The following is an 18881-nucleotide window of genomic DNA, read 5'->3' as shown; positions in this document are numbered from 1 at the left end:
AAATAAATATTATCTGAATTAAGATAAATCCTCTAAAGGACCTGCCATTCGATAATTGATTCGATAATTTTGTGTTTGGAAGCTTTAAGAAAATCAATTCTCATTCTTCGGTCGTAAGTATGACGCGAAAATGTAGCATTCTATAAAAATAAAAAGCATACGCGCAAAGTGATCTCGAAATGCCTCTGAGAAAGAGAGAACAAAGATTGTTCGTCTATACTGTTAGATTTTGTATAAAAAATTGTGAAACTCTTTTTACGTTTCTTCGTATTTCCCACCATTTTAGAACTATTTCGTTGAACATTTATCTAGAAACGCCTTAAGCGTTCAGTGAGTATCAAAACTGCAGATAAAGGCTTAACGGAATAATGAGCCTGACAAAAACAAACAGAAAAGTCTAATTAAACATAAGTTTTACTCTGAACGTCTACTTCGAACGCATTAGTCATGCTACAATAGGAAATGCAAATCGAAATATGACGTAACATCTTTTTGTGCAAACTTTCGATTTCGAGATAATATAACTGTATCTTCAATGTTTTATTTCATTAATTAAGACACCATTAAAAATACTATCGAATTGACTTGCTAAATTAGTTTTGAATTAGATTTATGTATTTTGAGATTCGATGTAATACGAGATTCACCGCGAGATGTCGTTTGCGGATATTTGATTCGCGGTTATTTTCTATTTTCCTATTAACGGAGACGTAGGTCGATCGAGAACTCGTAATAAGTTTGTTTACCATTTTCATGCATACTTATGATACTTGATAAAGAATCTAATATAATCGAGATAAAGAGTAGACCGTTCGATGATTATTTTCAACCCTCTTATTTACGAAAGTGTATGTTTGCATAATGGAGGATTCGAAAATGAAAAAGAGGGTAATGTTAGACGATTCCGATGCAAAACCACTTGAACCTATTTTAATGAGAATTGACAAACATGGTTGCGCTCCTCAAGATATTCGTATCGATAAAAATGAGGTATTAATGAACATCAAGCCGCACGTTTGCTTCACGTTTAAAACATTTTTAACATAAACTTTCAAATTTTTTAATAGTTTCAAATTGGTCGTGCAAGAGACAATGATGAAATTATTTTAGATGTAATGATATCTAGAAAGCACTGCATCTTTAGATGCGAAGGGAACGAAGAATGGACCATTAAGGATGTAAGTTCTTCTACTACGTTTGTCAATGACATTCCTCTGTCTTTCGGGGTGAGTCAAAGGATTTTTAACGGAGACAGTGTACAGTTCAGTACAAGTGACCGATTTAAGTATATATTTACCCTTGTTGCTAAAGAAGAACGTATAAATAAAAGACCCAGATTGGAAGAACAAATATTAGATAATGTTCTCATAGAGCAAAAGACATTTTCTGAAAATCAGGAATGTCAGAAAAAGGTTCTAAAGGACAAGTTACAGACTAAACAAAAGGAACAAGATAAATTGAAACAACAGTTAGAGCAACTTTTAATTCAACAAAATGTTACAAAAGAGAACACGGAAGATTTGAAGAAACAAATTATAATATTAGAAGGCAAAATAGAGAATGGTAATATTCAAGAGCAGCATTTGCAAGAAATGTATGCAGAATTGTTAGAAAAATTAGAAAACGAACGAGTACAATTTGAAAAAAGATTGAACGATGAAAAGCAAAAGTGGCAGGAAGCATTGAATGTAAGCAAGCAAGAGAAAGAAACATTGGAAATTAAAATGAGAGAACAAATGGAAAAATGGAGGGAGGAACAACAAGCTGAATGGAAAAGTGTTATGGAAAACACAGTTAAACAAGAGAAGAATATACAAGCTCAATTGTTAACTGAAAAAACAGTTTTAGAGGAAAAATTAAAAGAAACTGAGAAAGCTTTAAAAGAACAGGCAGCTAAAGTAGAAACAATACAAAATAATGGTATATCTTATGTATTCATAATTAGAAAGAGCTCTAAGTATTTAGGCTAGATGTAACAAATTAATTAATATTTCCTTTACAGTTGCAGGACCTTCTGACAATACTAGCGACAGTTGCATATTTCTAGAAATTGTAAATGATTCGCCAGAATTTCATATTTTAGATGCCATAGATTTAACTCTGCCTACTCAGCTTAATGTAGATAACAAGGAAAGAGAAAGTGTACTTAATAAAGTAAATGATATAATGGATGAACAATTAACTTGTAGTGTATGTTCAGAATTATTTGTGAAAGCAACAACATTAAGTTGTATGCACACATTCTGTCAACATTGTATAAATGTATGGAACAAGAAACGAAAGGAATGCCCTGTGTGTAGAGCACGAGTAGTATCAATGAATAGATCTATAGTTCTTGATAATTTTATTGAAAGCATGTTAGAAAATTTACCTACTAAATTCAAAGAAAAGAGGAAAGAAATTGTAGAAGAAAGAAAAGGTAATCGTATAAAAAACTAATGTTTATCGTTTCTAAATGTACATTATCTAAATAATTTGAAAAATGTTTCAGCAATGGAGAAAAGGAAAAAAATTTGTTAAAATACTGCTACGGGAAAATACACAATTCAAATAATTTTAATGTTCGCAACAATATTCTATATCGATACATCTCATTTTACTAAGTTTTATTAGAAAATGATACCAAAATTATATATGCTTTATTTTTTCCTATAAACTTTGTCTAAAAACAATTGTTATTATTTACTAATTATTATAATTTGAATATAAATTTCATGTAAAAAAGAAATTTAAATGTATCAAAAAAGTATGGTTAAACAAAGAATTGTAAAAGTGTTCTTTGCAGACATAAGATTAAATCTTGCCATTTGAGGGAAATATAGCAGATTAAAAGCATCCCCTTCTGTTTCTTGGGAAAGTTCTAACTCTCGCGTAGTTAAAACGCTACAAAATGTTATGTAAACATTATAAAAAAGAAAAGATTATTAATCTAATGAACACATTATTTATTAAGTATGATCATAGAATTAACTTACATACGACGAATTCCATAAATCCTGAAATGATAATACTGTGATAATTGCTTTGTAGTATTTAAAGTTTCACTCCATCAAAGAATTAAATTACTGTATATAAAAGAAGTATCATTATATTTTGGGAATAAATTTCTCTATATGTAATTTAAATACGGTGTGTGCTATAAAATAAGAATTGTTAGAAGCTTCATAATATTTTAATTTTAGAATAGGTTATGAATCCAGTGAACAAGTATTTATGGAATACGTATCATAATATTTTACACATCTTATTTAAATGACATATACAAATATACTAAAATAAAATGTTACGTATTTAACAATTAATTAACTATTCATTGTATTGATAACCTATTTTAAAACTTGAATGACGCCATCTAGTGTCTTAACCGTGCGACATCAGAAACCTTATCGCGAAGGAGAAGGGAAGCGTTTGGCTTGCTTTTTCCCCTCAAATAGGATGAATTAATGAACCTCTCTTTCTCTATGTGTGTATATATATATATATACACATACATACATACACCCCCTCACCCCTGTATATATGCAGTCCTACTAGCATGAGATTCCATGAAAATCTGCCTAGCATCGTTCGTCGTCAATGTGCGCACGTATGAAAATACGTCTTTCAAGAGAGTTGCGAGTTGTGATACCGAACTATACTATGAACTTCGCGTAAATGGCGAAATATATACGACAACACTAGGGCAAAGTGAGATCTTTTCGTTCGGAGGAGTGCTTTGTCGGTCCGTTGGTCCGATCAAATTTTTGTGTCGCTGACGGACCAAGCACGACGACACGGTTACGTTGTTTTTCGCAGTGGAAAACGACACGTCTTTGGAAGGATGGCGACCTGACCCCTTCCGAATAATGGAATACTGTGCACAACGGTACGTTTCTTCGTGTAAGCAGATCGTATCTACCAAACTATACGTAATTATTTCTTATGCATATCGAATGTACGATATGCACCTGCACGGCAACAGCTACTCTGAATTTTCTGAAGGTTACATAGTGTTATTAAGATAGTGTCACGCTACAGCCGTCGTCATGACAAATTTTTTTTTCACCTTTGTACTTTAACGACAATTCACGATTTTACGATATTGAATCTGTGACCACGTGTTTCTCGTTATTGTATTCGTAAATGTTTATTGAACGATTATTTACGTATTCGGATTTTTTTAGACGTTGTGTTTCTTTAGACATAAAGAAACTTGGGAGGGAGAATACTACTGTCAATGTAATTCTTAATATAGACATATCATGGGAATTTTGTGCACTTATTTTTGTTACCTTTGTGTTCTTCATTGGTCTTTTCACGAACTAAACATAATTTGCTTTTAACATTTTTTAGTAACATTCGTTAAAATTTGTATTTTTATTACATAGAATTTATTTTAATTTAATGATACTTTATAAATATTGAGCTTTAACTTTAGTACCTTTGCTTTGTTTTCAGATTGTCAGTTTGAAATACATTCAATTGGTGCTATTAAGCTTACAAGGCAAGTTTTATTAAAGAAAAGAGAAATTCACTAGAAAAAAATATATATTGTGTCATTTGTACAAGCATTGAATTTATTTTTTCATTTTATTTTAATAATGAGGTTAATTGTTTCTTATGATATTTAAATTCAGATGGCCGATGTTGATCCTGAAACTTTATTGGAATGGCTTAGTATGGGCCAAGGAGATGAAAGGGACATGCAGTTAATTGCTCTAGAGCAGTTATGCATGTTATTACTTATGTCTGATAATGTTGACCGATGCTTTGAATGGTATGTGATAAATAGTAAAAATAATTACTTTCTCATGGGTACATTGGTAAAAACTTATTTGCATTCTAGCTGTCCTCCACGCACATTTCTTCCTGCATTATGTAGAATTTTTTTGGATGAACTTGCACCGGATAGCGTCTTAGAAGTGACTGCTCGGGCCATTACATATTACTTGGACGTTTCTGCAGAATGTACTCGCAGAGTAGTAGCTATGGAAGGTGCTGTAAAAGCTATTTGCAGTCGCCTATCTGGAGCTGGATTAGGTTCCAGAACTAGTCGGGATTTAGCTGAACAGTGCATGAAGGTATTGAGTCATTTAATTATTGGTAAGTATGATGTAATACAATACTAATATATATTACCACTGTAGGTATTAGAACTTGTTTGTGCAAGAGAAGCTGGTGCTGTATTCGAAGCTGGTGGTCTCCCATGCGCCTTGTGCTTTATTCGAGAGCATGGAGCTCGTGTTCATCGGGACACACTGCATTCGGCAATGGCTGTAGTTACCCGTTTATGCGGGAAAGTGGAACCTCAAGATAAATCTTTACCAGATTGCGTTGAAGCTTTATCAACATTACTCAGACATGAGGATGCACATGTTGCTGATGGGGCACTTCGTTGTTTTGCATCATTAGCCGATAGATTTTCACGGAGAAATACAGATCCTGCTCCATTAGCATGCAATGGATTAGTTTCTGAACTCTTACATAGGTATGTATTTACATGTATTTATAATTAGTACAATTCCAGATGAATTATTCATGTCACTGCATTCATAATTTTATTTGTAGGCTATCTAATGCAGCAGGGCCTGGTACATCAATAGCATCTACTTCTGGAAATCCAAAAACACCTCCTCCTTCTAGTACAGCATCAACTATTCCTGCTCCAGAAGCAAAATCTTGCGCTTCTGTTTCTACTATAATTAGTCTTCTATCAACACTCTGCAGAGGATCACCTTCTATAACTCATGACCTCTTACGTTCTGAATTACCAGATGCAATTGAAAAAGCTTTAAAAGGAGATGAGCGATGTGCCCTTGATTCTATGAGATTGGTTGATTTATTATTGGTTTTACTATTCGAAGGCAGGTCAGCATTAGGTCGTAATACAAGCGGAGGTCCACCAGGCCCTTTATTAACACGATTTAGGCGTTTGGATAGTGCTGGAGAAAAGTCTCATAGACAATTAATCGACTGTATTCGATCGAAAGACACAGATGCACTTATAGAAGCTATAGATTCTGGAGGCATTGAAGTAAATTTTATGGATGATGTTGGGCAGACATTGCTCAACTGGGCATCTGCTTTTGGAACTCAAGAGATGGTTGAATTTTTATGCTACAGGGGAGCAGATGTTAATAAAGGTCAAAGGTCATCTAGTCTGCATTATGCTGCTTGCTTCGGGAGACCAGCTATTGCTAAAGTATTACTTAAGTATGGGGCGAATCCTGATTTACGAGATGAAGATGGGAAAACACCATTAGATAAAGCTAGAGAACGTGTAGATGAAGGGCACAGAGAAGTGGCAGCTATATTGCAATCTCCTGGAGAATGGATGTTACCAAATCAAGAACACAGAAAGCCAGAAACGGAAACAGAATTCATGGAACCAAAAGGTGATCCCGAAATGGCTCCAGTATATTTAAAAAGGCTTTTACCGGTATTTTGTGCGACGTTTCAATCATCTATGTTGCCCAGTGTTAGGAAAGCCAGTTTAAGTTTAATTAGAAAGATGGTGCATTACATTCAACCAGAATTACTTGTTGAAACTTGTGGTTCTGATAGAACAGGAGGTTGTGGAGCTATGCTTGTGGAAGTGATTGCCAATGTATTGGATAACGAGGTAAATTTAACATGTACTATTTATTCAATAAGAATTATTTGATATAAATTTCTTTAGGTCTTATGGACATAAATACAAGCTAATATTGTAACTACCTTAGTTAATATGTTTTAGAATCTTTAGTATTCATGCAGGCAGGCAGGCAGCCAAACAGACAATACTAGTGATTTAGTTAAGATTGTTCACAGGAGCTTGAGTTAAAAACACCATCACCACCACCTCCGCCTCTCAAGCCGTTAATTGGCCATAAATTGCGTTGCCTCTCGTCGCGCAAGTCTTCCAGTTCCCTGAACTACATTGTTGATAAGACGGTAACGTCTGTTGTATATTTGCCAGTCGCTAGTTGGAAGGCCCTTTGTGTCCCTTACATGCTATTCGTCAATCCCAGATTTTTTACTGATTCCATTAATAACTATGCAAAGATTTCATTTACTATTAACATAATGCATTTATTATATAATTTATACAAAGCGTGAGATCTAACAAACATAAGCATGTCTTACTCCTGTTCTGATAAAACGTCTTTTATGATGTCAAATATATTTTACAATATCATAAAATATATCCACAATACGAAGTGGAAAGACTTTTTAACTATTTGCATTAATACATATAAAGCCCAACGTGCAATTTATTCTTTAGCACAGAACTTGACATAAGAGGACAGTTGGGATATAAATTTTTTTAAATAGCAAAAGCAAAGGACATTTATAAGTTTCTCGGTAAATGGCGAGTGAAATCGTTTCATATATAGGCATAAAGAATAAAAGATTAGACATGAAGCTGGTTGTCCACTTCTGTCGACTGTCTGCCTGCTGCTGATGGGATTAATGGGCATTTGCTTGTGATTTCAATGAATCGCGTAATCGTTTGCTCACAATAAAATTTGTGCTGTTATATTCATGTTATTATACAATATGACTCATCGAAAACAAGCATAGGCAATACATAGAAACTTATATATACAGTATATATTTTACATTAAATTGAGAAAACAGTACCAGATATATTTCTTTTATTTCTGGATTCTGATATTAATGATATTATTTAGGAATTTTGCCTAAACAAATTTTTTTAATTTTAATCTCGATAGGAGGATGAAGATGGACACTTAGTGGTTTTGCAAATGATACAAGATTTGATGATAAAAGGCAAGGATGAATTTCTAGAACATTTTGCTCGTTTGGGAGTCTTTTCAAAAGTTGCTGCATTAGCTGGACCACAAGAGACTACACCAGAACCAGAAGTGGAAATGAATCAATCCGGAGAAGAGCAAAGAATGGAAGATGCAAGAGAGGTTTTGGTTGGAAGAGCTTATCATTGGAGAGATTGGTGCATTTGCAGAGGGCGGGATTGCTTATATGTCTGGTCCGATGCAGCAGCTCTAGAATTGTCAAATGGAAGTAATGGATGGTTTAGGTTTATACTCGACGGGAAACTAGCAACAATGTATTCTAGTGGAAGTCCAGAAGGTGGAACCGATACATCAGGTACATTTTTATTTTCTATAATATCAACGCGAAATTCATCATCTACGTTTCGTCCATCTTGCCACTGTCTTTCTTGTCAAAGTATTCCTTTCACCTCCTCACATTTATGCCAGATAAATTTGGCTCTCTTCAAATCACTTTTTATGTTATATCTTTTTCATTTGTGATTAACTTCCACGAGGGGAATAGTTTAGTAAATAACTAGTTTTACTAACTGCCTACAGGAAAAGGGAGGAATGCAGAGTCAGTTACCACTGAAGGTAGGTACATACATGTTCAACTCTCCTAGTTGTGCACGCTATCCTGCTTTTCAGTCTACATCATAAATCGCACGAATATTCCTTTATTTCTGCATGACCTAAACATTGTTTGCCACAACATTATTCGGTTCATGAAAAATCTTTACACCACTTATAGTTATTCAGGCTGTATGAATTACTTACTAGATATAATTTACAGAGAATCGTGGCGAATTTTTGGAGAAATTACAGAAAGCACGAAGCCAAGTAAAACCAAATTCTGTGAGTCAGCCTGTACTATCTCGTGCTGGTACGACTCGGCTAGTTGTAGGAAATTGGGCATTATCCAGCAGAAAGGAAAGTGAATTGTGTATACATAATAGCGATGGTTTGCAACAAGCAACCATTTTAAGAGAAGATTTGCCAGGTTTTATTTTTGAATCAAATCGAGGTACAAAGCATTCCTTTACAGCAGAAACAAGTTTGGGTACGTAAGCGTGCGATTTTTATTTATGCATTTTAAGTTACTATGCTATAGCAAGTAAGAATTGTACATTGTTATTTGTTTTTAGGTCCAGAATTTGCAGCAGGCTGGGCTGGCAAAAGAGGAAAAAGATTAAGATCTAAGATTGAAGCTATTAAGCAGAAAGTTAAAGTACAAGCTCAGGATATTTATGAACGTTACTTTAAAGCAGCTCAAGCTCAGCCGCGTGGAGTGGTCGCTAAACTGGGAACCATTGTTAATCAAATAGAAAAAGTCTGTCAAAAACAACAATCTGGAAATCGAGAATGGCGTAATATATTGCAAAGCGCCCTAGAAGAACTCAAAATTTTATTAAACGAAGAGGGAAGAGTGTCTGCATATGAGTTACATTCTAGCGGTCTAGTACAAGCATTGCTTGCTCTATTAGCAGCTCCACCAGGGCCACAACCGCCAACGTTAAGAGCAACAAAGCTTAGAATGCAACGAATAGCAATATTTAAAAATTGTTTCCATATGGCGGATATTAATAAAGAATATAACTCCGCTAAAATTCTAGTCCATAAATTAGTTTCAGTTTTGGAATCCATTGAAAAATTACCTGTTTATTTGTACGATACGCCAGGCTCGGGTTACGGCTTACAAATTCTAACTAGGAGATTACGTTTCCGTTTAGAAAAAGCAGCTGGCGAAAGCTCTCTAATAGATAGATCTGGTCGAAGTTTAAAGATGGAACCGCTGAGTACTATACAACAACTAGAGAATCATTTATTAAAAATGGTAGCAAAACAATGGCACGATCACGATAGATCAACGTTTACATTCGTGAAAAAATTGAAAGAGGGAAATAGAATCACCTTTAAATATCAATACGACTTCGATGAAAACGGTTTGCTGTATTGGATCGGTACAAATGCAAAAACTTGTTCTGAATGGGTGAACCCTGGTCAGTACGGTTTGGTTGTTGTTACATCTAGCAATGGAAAAAGGCTGCCGTATGGTCATCTTGAAGACATTCTAAGTCGTGATCCATCAGCGTTAAATTGTCACACAAATGACGACAAGCGCGCGTGGTTTTCAATCGATTTAGGTGTCTGGATCATTCCGAGTGCTTACACATTGAGACATGCAAGAGGTTACGGCAGAAGTGCCTTGCGAAATTGGATGTTTCAGGCATCAAAAGATGGTGTAACTTGGACTACGTTATACGCTCATATGGATGATTCATCGTTGAATGAACCTGGCAGTACAGCCACTTGGACGTTAGAGCCACCGATTGACGAAACACAGGGTTGGCGTCATTTACGGTTACAACAAATTGGGAAAAACGCTTCTGGTCAAACCCATTATTTGTCCGTGTCCGGATTTGAAGTTTATGGCGAAGTGACTGGAGTTTGTGAGGACTTGGGAAGAGCTGCTAGAGAAGCCGAGGCTGGAGTTCGAAAACAACGGAGATTAATTAAATCTCAAGTACTTCGTCATTTTGTTGCTGGTACTAGAGTGGCTAGAGGGTTAGATTGGAAGTGGAAAGATCAAGATGGTGTACCACCAGGTATGTATAGAGTGAAATATGCATCTAGGATTTGGACTAACAAATTTTTTTTTTATCATCTCAGGTGAAGGAACTGTAACAGTGGAATTACATAATGGTTGGATAGATGTAACATGGGATCATGGTGGTTCCAATTCCTATAGAATGGGTGCAGAAGGAAAATACGATTTGAGATTAGTTGGTATCGGCCTTGATATAGATAACGGAACAAAAAGTAAAAGCGGTGGTGGAGTTTTAACAGGACGAAAATCTAGTAGCACTCCTAGTTTACCAGATTGTACTGATACTGCAATGCGTGGTTCAGTGGCATCAACAGATCAAGCAGCAAGTGCAGATAATCTGGCAGCTAAGGTACAATTTAAAATGTTCATTCTCTTGTGTGGAATCATAAATGTGTTCTTCTAATCAGTTTTCACACAAACACATTAAAACGTGTCACAATCAGTTGAAGTAGTAAGAATCACTCGTTTAATGTAGTCTTAATTTTGTGTTTATGACAAGCAGCAAGCCGCTGAATCGATAGCAGACAGCGTGTTATCGGTTGCTCGCGCTGAGGCGGTTGTTGCTGTAACCGGTGAAGGTGGAGCAAATTCAACGAGTGAATTGTCTGTTGTGTTACATCCAAGGCCTGACACTACTGTGACAAGTGATCTGGCAACAATTGTTGAGAGTCTTGCCCTTAACACTGACTGTCCTACCAACAGTAACAGTAATCGTGCATCTAGTAGTTCAAAACCATTGTTTGCCAGTGTGCGAGGGAATAAGGTGTGAAACTTGTATAATTATTAATTAGACTGTTTTGTATGTGTGGTATTTATACTAATTTTATGTTTAAATACGTTTTCAGCAAGGGGCAAGTTTATTTAGTTTCGATGCTTCCGAAGCACTAGACCGTGTTCGAGAAGGAGCTGACAGACTACGTAATAACACTAATAGCTTTTTAAGTGGAGAGTTACTTAGTTTAGTGCCTGTAAGAATCAGTGTAACAGGTGAATCAGAGGAAAATTCATTAAGGATTAAACCTGTACAAAGGCATCACTCCGGAATTGCCGATGGTATATATAATGTTAATTTATTATTGTTCCATTATGTGTTTCATCTCTTCGTTTTTTTCTGTTTGAACGAAATAATCATAGAAACAAATAATTCTTTTACTTCCCCTTAAACTTTATACAACTTACTTATGAAAAAGTATATTCGTTCCCTTTTGTTTTTATTTACTTGTTGCGTTTCCACTGAACTAGCTGCCAAAGAATGCAGTCGAGACAAAGAAGCTACTAGCTCATCAACACAAAATACAACAGGAGGATGCCCTGTTGTTGTTACCAATCCCATGTCTGTGTCTGTCCCCAACCTTGCTTGTTCAGATGCTAACAATGCTTTGGAACCAACAACTGCTACTGGTTTATTGGAAACTTTTGCTGCAATGGCTCGAAGACAAACATTTGGTTAGTGTACATGTATTATTGCTTAACAGTATTTGCATATTAATATTTCAGTTTTATTAAATTAACTATTTCTCTTGATCTCTCTTTTCTTTTCTATACTATTGTCCTTTAATGGATTAGTTCTCTAGTTTTGTAATCTGTTAATAATAACAAAATCTCTTCTAGGACCTACAGGTGGACAACACATAGCTTCCAACTCCAATACTGGTTCAAATTCACGCGGACCTAGTTCTGTGTCAAGTTTAGTTCGACTCGCTCTAGGTCCTAATTTTCCAGGTGGTTTACTAAGTACCGCTCAGAGTTATCCGAGTTTGACCAGCAGTGGTCAAGTAGCTGGTAGCGGTGTTACAACAACGACCGGACCTGGTTTAGGACAAGCACTCACAATGTCATTGACTAGTACAAGTAGCGATAGCGAACAGGTAAAATTTAGTACGCGATAGGAAATGTTTTATAAAAAAATATATATTTAAAATTGTTAACTAGGATTATGGAATGTATGATTTTATATAATGTAATAAGCAGTTGTGGCTGCAGGTTAGTCTTGATGACTTTTTGGAATCTTGTGGAGGTGCTGCAAGTTCCAGTGTTGGTGGAGGCAGGGCAGGAGGTGGGCCAACCCTTTTGACCGAACTAGAAGATTACGAAGACGGCACTCTCGAAGAGGAAGAGGACAACGATGAGAATGATCAAGAAGTGTGTAAAAGAATTTTATAAATCATTGTATGATGCAGTGAAGTGGCAATGATTTTTAGTGTTAAATTATTCATTTTTACTATAGGAAGATGATGAAGAGAATGAAGAAGAAGGCGACGGTTGCGAAGCTGATTATGAAGAGGTAATGGTAAGTCGTAACTTACTGGCCGCGTTTATGGAGGAAGAAGCTCCTCAAAGCAGTAAAAGACGTGCCTGGGACGACGAGTTCGTTTTGAAACGTCACTTCTCAGCTTTGATTCCTGCCTTTGATCCACGACCTGGACGACCTAATATTAATCAGGTAAATCTAAACAAGCAAACAAAACAATTTGTAAAAATTATGTTTTGCTTATTATAAAATTTTATTTCTAGATAACAGAGTTGGAAGTTCCGCCACCTGGCAGTGAAACTCAATCAAGCACACGTGTAGGATCGTTGCCTATGCCGAGACTTTCTTTAACATTGAAGGGCCCAGGACTTCCAGGTGTGACAGACGTTGAATTACCACTTACGGAACCACATGCCAGTATTTTTCAAGCAGTGCAGGAATTAATGCAGTTAACAGAACTAGGCAGTCGACAAGAAAAATTAAGAAGAATATGGGAACCAACTTACACGTAATATATATACTCCTTATTGTATAATTAAAAGTTCACAATTCATAATTACCGATTTAACTTGTACTTTTCTTATTGCAGTATAATATATAAAGAATCTAAGGATGAGGAATCATCTGGAAGAGCAACACCAATTGTCACACTGTATTCTCGCAATACCACTCAAAATTCTTCAGTTTGCACTGTAGAAGATGTTTTGCAACTTCTGAGACACGTTTATGTATTAAGTACTACTCGTGATGACGGTAAACACATTGATTACGAAGAATCTGAAGAATCAGCGTGTTGGGTTCATCCAGACGACTTTACATCAAAGAAAATCACAAATAAGATAGTACAACAAATTCAAGATCCCTTAGCACTAGCTGCTGGGGCGTTGCCAAATTGGTGTGAAGAATTGGCAAGGAGTTGCCCATTTCTGTTACCCTTTGAAACTAGACGGTTGTACTTTAGTTGTACTGCATTCGGTGCATCGCGATCCATTGTGTGGCTTCAAACTCAAAGAGAAGCTGTTCTCGAACGACAAAGAGCACCTGGTTTAAGCCCACGGCGCGATGACAGTCATGAATTTCGCGTAGGTAGACTTAAACATGAAAGAGTCAGTGTACCTAGAGGAGATAAATTATTAGACTGGGCAGAACAAGTACTGAAGGTAAATTGATTCCGTAACGTTTGTTATGGAAATAATAATATCGTTATTAACCTTTGTAGACCTTATTTCGTCATACACTTATTTCATTTCACGAAACAGGTACATGCAAGTCGAAAGAGCATACTAGAAGTTCAGTTTGTTGGTGAACAAGGAACCGGTCTTGGACCAACACTGGAATTCTTTGCATTAGTTGCCGCAGAGTTGCAGCGCAAAGATTTGGCTTTGTGGTTGTGCGATGATGAAGAATCATCTGATACAGAACAGATTCGAGTTTCTGGAGAACAAATTCGATCTGCAGGATATTACGTAACTCGACCAAGTGGGTTATTCCCTGCTCCATTACCTCAAGATTCCGCAGCTTGTGATCGTGCTGTTCGATACTTCTGGTTTTTGGGCGTGTTCTTGGCGAAAGTTCTGCAGGATAATAGATTAGTTGATTTACCATTATCCCGTCCTTTCTTAAAATTAATGTGTCACGGAGATATTACAAACAATGTAAATGAAAAAATCGGTCTTACTGGTGTTACTCAAGAAAGTATGTCGTCCAGTATGTCAAGTAGTTTCATATCGGAAGAGGGCGAGGCAGATGCAGCATATTCGTCATTAGAACCTTCTCCGTGGTATGTCGGTTTATTGGATATCGATGATCTTGTACTTGTGGACCCAATAAGAGGTGAATTCCTAAAAGAAATACAAACTGCAACTACTAAACGTGATAGAACGTTTTCCGATGGTCGCAGCTCTGCTGACGAAGAGACATCGCTATACATTACTCATCCATCTGGAATGTCAGTGCCTATTGAGGATTTGGCTTTGACAATGACCTACTCACCAAGTTCCAAAATCTTTGGGCATGATCAGGTGGAGTTGGTAGAAGGAGGTGCAGACATTGCAGTTACTATGGATAATGCAAGAGAATATTCTGAAATGACAAGTAGTTATTGTCTCGATCGAGGAATTTCTAGACAACTCGAATCATTCAAATCCGGTTTCTCAAAGGTCTTCCCAATGGAAAAGCTTCATGCTTTTAGCCCGGAAGAAATAAGGGCTATGCTTTGCGGGGAGCAAAATCCACAGTGGACCAGAGAAGATTTGCTCAATTACACTGAGCCAAAATTGGGTTACACAAGAGAAAGGTAAATAAATATTTTAAGTACAGATTGTTTTAAGTATCATATTTTCTATTAAGCTGATATTAATGGTTCCAATTGTATGTTGCAGTCCTGGATTCCAAAGATTTGTCAATGTTCTAGTTTCATTGACTGGTCCAGAAAGAAAGGCTTTCTTACAATTCGCCACTGGATGTTCTGCTTTACCTCCTGGTGGATTATGTAATTTATATCCTAGATTGACTGTCGTGCGAAAGGTGGATGCTGGTTCAGGTGGTTATCCCTCTGTTAACACCTGTGTTCATTATCTAAAATTACCGGAGTATCCTACTGAAGAACTACTTAAAGAAAGACTCTTGGCTGCAACTAGGGAAAGAGGATTTCACTTAAATTAATCTTGTTTCTGCTCAGGCAAGGAACTGCTATGATAATATAATCAGAAATACTCGCTCTTAAAGTGTGCGAATTGAACTTTGCTTGACAGATTGAATTGTGCAATCTATATATGAAAGCAGAGTCTGGCCTTGATGTTATTTGAAAAACCTAAAACAATTGTCCAATAAGAATCAGTACAGGTTTGAAGAAAGCTTTAATATACAACCTGGAACGGAACCGTGTAAATCATTTAAAATCGCTTAAATGAAATTAACGAGAGTTCTCAAATATACTATCAATATTTGAACATGTAAGTTATGACTCTAATGTTATCTTTAAATTTTAAAAGAAATCTATAATGCAACAATTAGTGTCCAACTATATTGTTCCACTTTTTGTTGTTTGTCTAAGATTTTTTAATAACGAATTACTTTTTAAATCTATACTGTAAAATTTATTACAGTGCTGAATTATGCGTTAATCTATAATTATAATAATACAAATTATTAAAGAATCAATGTATAATTTGACAGATTCTTGCAGGTTATCCGTTCCAGGTGTTTGTCATATGATATAATAACGAGTTTTGTCCAATACAATAGAAATTGTATTTTCTCAAGAAATGTAATTCATGCGAGTGTTTTCAAGTATATTTGCTGTCCTTGTGGAACAAGAACTTTACAGTTCCTCATTTTAGAACGAATGTTCGTACTGTCTTCTTTGTGAAGTATTGTTGTGCTTGGAAAATGATTCATATTGTAAGAAAGGAGGCACCTTTGATGAAAATTTCTATTTTCTTTATCAGAATGCCTCTGCGGTACACATACACGCCGTTATTAAAACGCGCGCGATGTAAATCAAAATTGACTTGTGCAAAGTGCTAAGTTTTTATTAATCATAATGAGAACGATGTTTTTTAGCATCTAGACCAATTTTCACAGCTTCAAATGCTTGTCCTTTTAACCGAACATTAGCGCATCATCATCCTTTTAAAGACGCACGAGTGTCTTTTAAACATAAGAAAAAAGGCAACAAGATAAAAGATGTAAATCATTTTGATGAAAGCATTACGAAGACTTGGCAAGCTGAGCACTCTGCATCTTTGTACAATACGCTACTTAATGCTCACTCGATAATTATAATTATAGGCGGAATTCAGTATACTTGTAATAATAGTGTCTAGAAGAAAAGATATGAAGATAATATAAATGTGAAAAAAGATTGATTAATGATATCGATATGAGAAATAGTTACTATTACTGTAATATAAATTATTATTGATTCTTGGGGAAAAGAATAAAAGAAAAAAAAACGTTATAAAGTATCATATGTTTTTCAACATAATTTGTTACATGTTCTATACAGTCTGTGAATATAAACGCATGTATTTAACAATTCCCTTGCCAGTTAGAAAAGATATGTATCTCACTAGATACCATATAATATATGTTCTGCATACATATCATTAATATATTTTACATTAGACCTATTGGTGTCATTTTAAAGGCTTCATAAGTCAACCATGGTCTACATTATATATTATGCAAAAACTGTAACATTAATTTTTACAATTTCGCGGAACAAGATACGTGTTCTTCAGAATCGTGGTTTGTTGATCTTAGTCACTTCTTGTGTAGCACATTATTTGCCTCTGCGCGTTCCTCTTCTAGTTCATTGGATGTAACAGTTAATTTTGATCTTGCAACATCGCTAATCGAAAGACCCTAAAGTTATCGTAAACGTGAATTATTTTACGTTTTTAAATTATGTTTGGATATAACGTATTGTAGAAGAAAAATATTTACTTGAACGATTTTGTATTGTCCATTTTCTATAGTAACTGGAAAAGAGAACACAATATCCTTTGGAATTCCATAGCTGCCATCAGACAGAACACCCATGCTAACCCATTCTCCTGGTTTGGTACCCATCCACCAATCTCTCATGTGATCTCCAGCTGCTTTAGCAGCTGACATTGCAGATGACATTTTTCTTGCAGATATTACAGCTGCACCACGCTTTTGAATTGTTTCCACAAACTTAGTATTCAACCAATTTTCATCATTTACCATTGCAGGTACTGGCTTGGTGCCAGATGGAAGAGTCACAGTAGCATGTGAAGCATCTGGATATTGGGTTGAACTGTGATTGCCCCAGATAATTACGTGCTTCACTTTATCAACCTGTTTGTAAATGTACATTTTATTATACCTTAGACAGTGTAATGTAACATAAGTTGTGTGACATTAGAATTACCTGTACATTCAGTCGAGCTGCTAAGGCTGCTTGAGCACGATTTTGATCCAATCTAGTCATGGCAGTAAAGTTTTGTTTTGGAATAGATGGTGCATAATGAGAACAAATCAAAGCATTTGTATTAGCAGGATTGCCAACAACTAAGACTTTAACATCTTTTCGAGCATGTTTGTCCAAAGCTTCTCCTTGGATTTTAAAAATTTCAACATTAGCTGCTAGCAAATCTTTTCGTTCCATTCCTTCTTTTCGGGGCATTGCTCCAACAAGAAAAGCAGCAGCAACATCTTTAAAAGCTACAACTGGATCAGCAGTTGGTACAACTTCTAAAAGCAATACATCATTTTTGCATTATTTATAACGTTTGTTTTATCAAAAGAGTCATACCTTAAATAAGTTAAGTTGTTACGTAATCTCAGTGTTATGTAACAAGTGTTTTTTGCTTCTTTCGATTGAGTAAATTAAATAATGTTTGCAAATGTAGCTAACATTATAATATTAGTAAAATATTTCATCGAAGAATATCAATATAATTTTAAAACATGTGCTCAAATATTGTACTTTAATTATTTGGCCAACAAATTGTCTTTTTACCTCTCAAAAGAGGAAGAGCCAAATCTTCCAATTCCATAACTACTCCATCCAGTACTTTCATCATAACTGGAATATCTAATAAACGAAGATTGATTGGTTGATTTGGACCAAAAACTGAACCAGCAGCAAGCTGATATAGTAGGGAATAGGCAATTTGCCCTGCAGCTCCCGTAACCACCACATTTATTGGATCACTCTGAAAATTAAAAGAAACAATTTAATTTTAGAAACAGAAATCATTGAGAGTTTGAATAACAATTTTCTGCACAGTAACTATAATAATTAATAAATATTATATTCTTCATTAATTAATGATCCTATTAATACAGGTGGTTAAAGAAAATACAATATGTGGGAGTAATTAATTATTATTAAAATAATATTGATAAATGTTTTGAATGACTATTGAAGGTCAAATGTAGGTTAAGCAAATTTTGCACAAAATATATACTGTAATAAAAATGTAAATTATTTTTATAGTAAAAATATAATTAATGTACGATGTTTTAGACTTACCATGTTTCAGCGGTGCTTATCCGTAACGTAGCAGGTTCCAGATTAGAGTGAAAGAAGCGACCGAACTCTCCAGACGTACTAAGGTCAATCAGAATAATTCGTGTATTAACATTGACAGCGGCTGGCCTGGAAGATAGATTCGAATTCGAACAAATGCCCTGGAGGCCAAATATTACAATCAATTTATTTCGTATTTAGCCAATAAAGATTAGGTTTTATTTGAAGTATTTTCTACGACTACGAAACCGAAAAATGCAA

The 18881-nt window shown here is 35.4% G+C and overlaps 3 protein-coding genes across 11 annotated transcripts; 2 read left to right on the top strand and 1 right to left on the bottom strand.

The window, feature by feature from the left end:
* The first annotated feature begins 177 nt into the window (after positions 1-177).
* LOC143150283 (uncharacterized) lies at positions 178-2784 on the top strand. Its single transcript, XM_076318453.1, has 4 exons — positions 178-990; positions 1068-1920; positions 2003-2419; positions 2492-2784. The coding sequence occupies exons 1-4, from the start codon at positions 862-864 to the stop codon at positions 2518-2520; spliced, it is 1428 nt and encodes a 475-aa protein (XP_076174568.1). The 5' UTR covers positions 178-861; the 3' UTR covers positions 2521-2784.
* Positions 2785-3573: 789 nt separating this feature from the next.
* Ufd4 (ubiquitin fusion-degradation 4-like) lies at positions 3574-16584 on the top strand. Of its 9 annotated transcripts, none has more exons than XM_076318386.1 (22): positions 3574-3865; positions 4438-4483; positions 4617-4756; positions 4826-5060; positions 5127-5467; positions 5548-6601; positions 6790-6912; positions 7695-8091; positions 8316-8351; positions 8551-8817; positions 8903-10363; positions 10428-10714; positions 10868-11128; positions 11211-11418; positions 11608-11811; positions 11986-12233; positions 12337-12507; positions 12593-12808; positions 12880-13124; positions 13206-13776; positions 13876-14912; positions 14998-16584. In XM_076318386.1, the coding sequence occupies exons 3-22, from the start codon at positions 4617-4619 to the stop codon at positions 15278-15280; spliced, it is 7785 nt and encodes a 2594-aa protein (XP_076174501.1). In that variant the 5' UTR covers positions 3574-3865; positions 4438-4483; the 3' UTR covers positions 15281-16584. The 9 variants fall into 9 exon arrangements, with proteins under 9 accessions (XP_076174501.1, XP_076174499.1, XP_076174500.1 ...); XM_076318384.1 differs by having other exon boundaries at positions 3575-3865; positions 11977-12233; XM_076318385.1 differs by having other exon boundaries at positions 3575-3879; positions 11977-12233.
* Positions 16571-18869, bottom strand: Mdh1 (malate dehydrogenase 1). Its single transcript, XM_076318394.1, has 5 exons — positions 18624-18869; positions 18108-18303; positions 17517-17839; positions 17066-17443; positions 16571-16984 (listed from the first exon to the last, which is right to left on the bottom strand). The coding sequence occupies exons 1-5, from the start codon at positions 18624-18626 to the stop codon at positions 16883-16885; spliced, it is 1002 nt and encodes a 333-aa protein (XP_076174509.1). The 5' UTR covers positions 18627-18869; the 3' UTR covers positions 16571-16882.
* Between the last annotated feature and the right edge of the window lie 12 nt (positions 18870-18881).

Source organism: Ptiloglossa arizonensis, chromosome 8 (assembly GCF_051014685.1).
Source record: "Ptiloglossa arizonensis isolate GNS036 chromosome 8, iyPtiAriz1_principal, whole genome shotgun sequence".
NCBI classification, from domain to species: Eukaryota; Metazoa; Arthropoda; class Insecta; order Hymenoptera; family Colletidae; genus Ptiloglossa; species Ptiloglossa arizonensis.
Note: the sequence above shows the minus strand (reverse complement) of the source record. Positions and strands in the feature narration are given on the sequence as shown.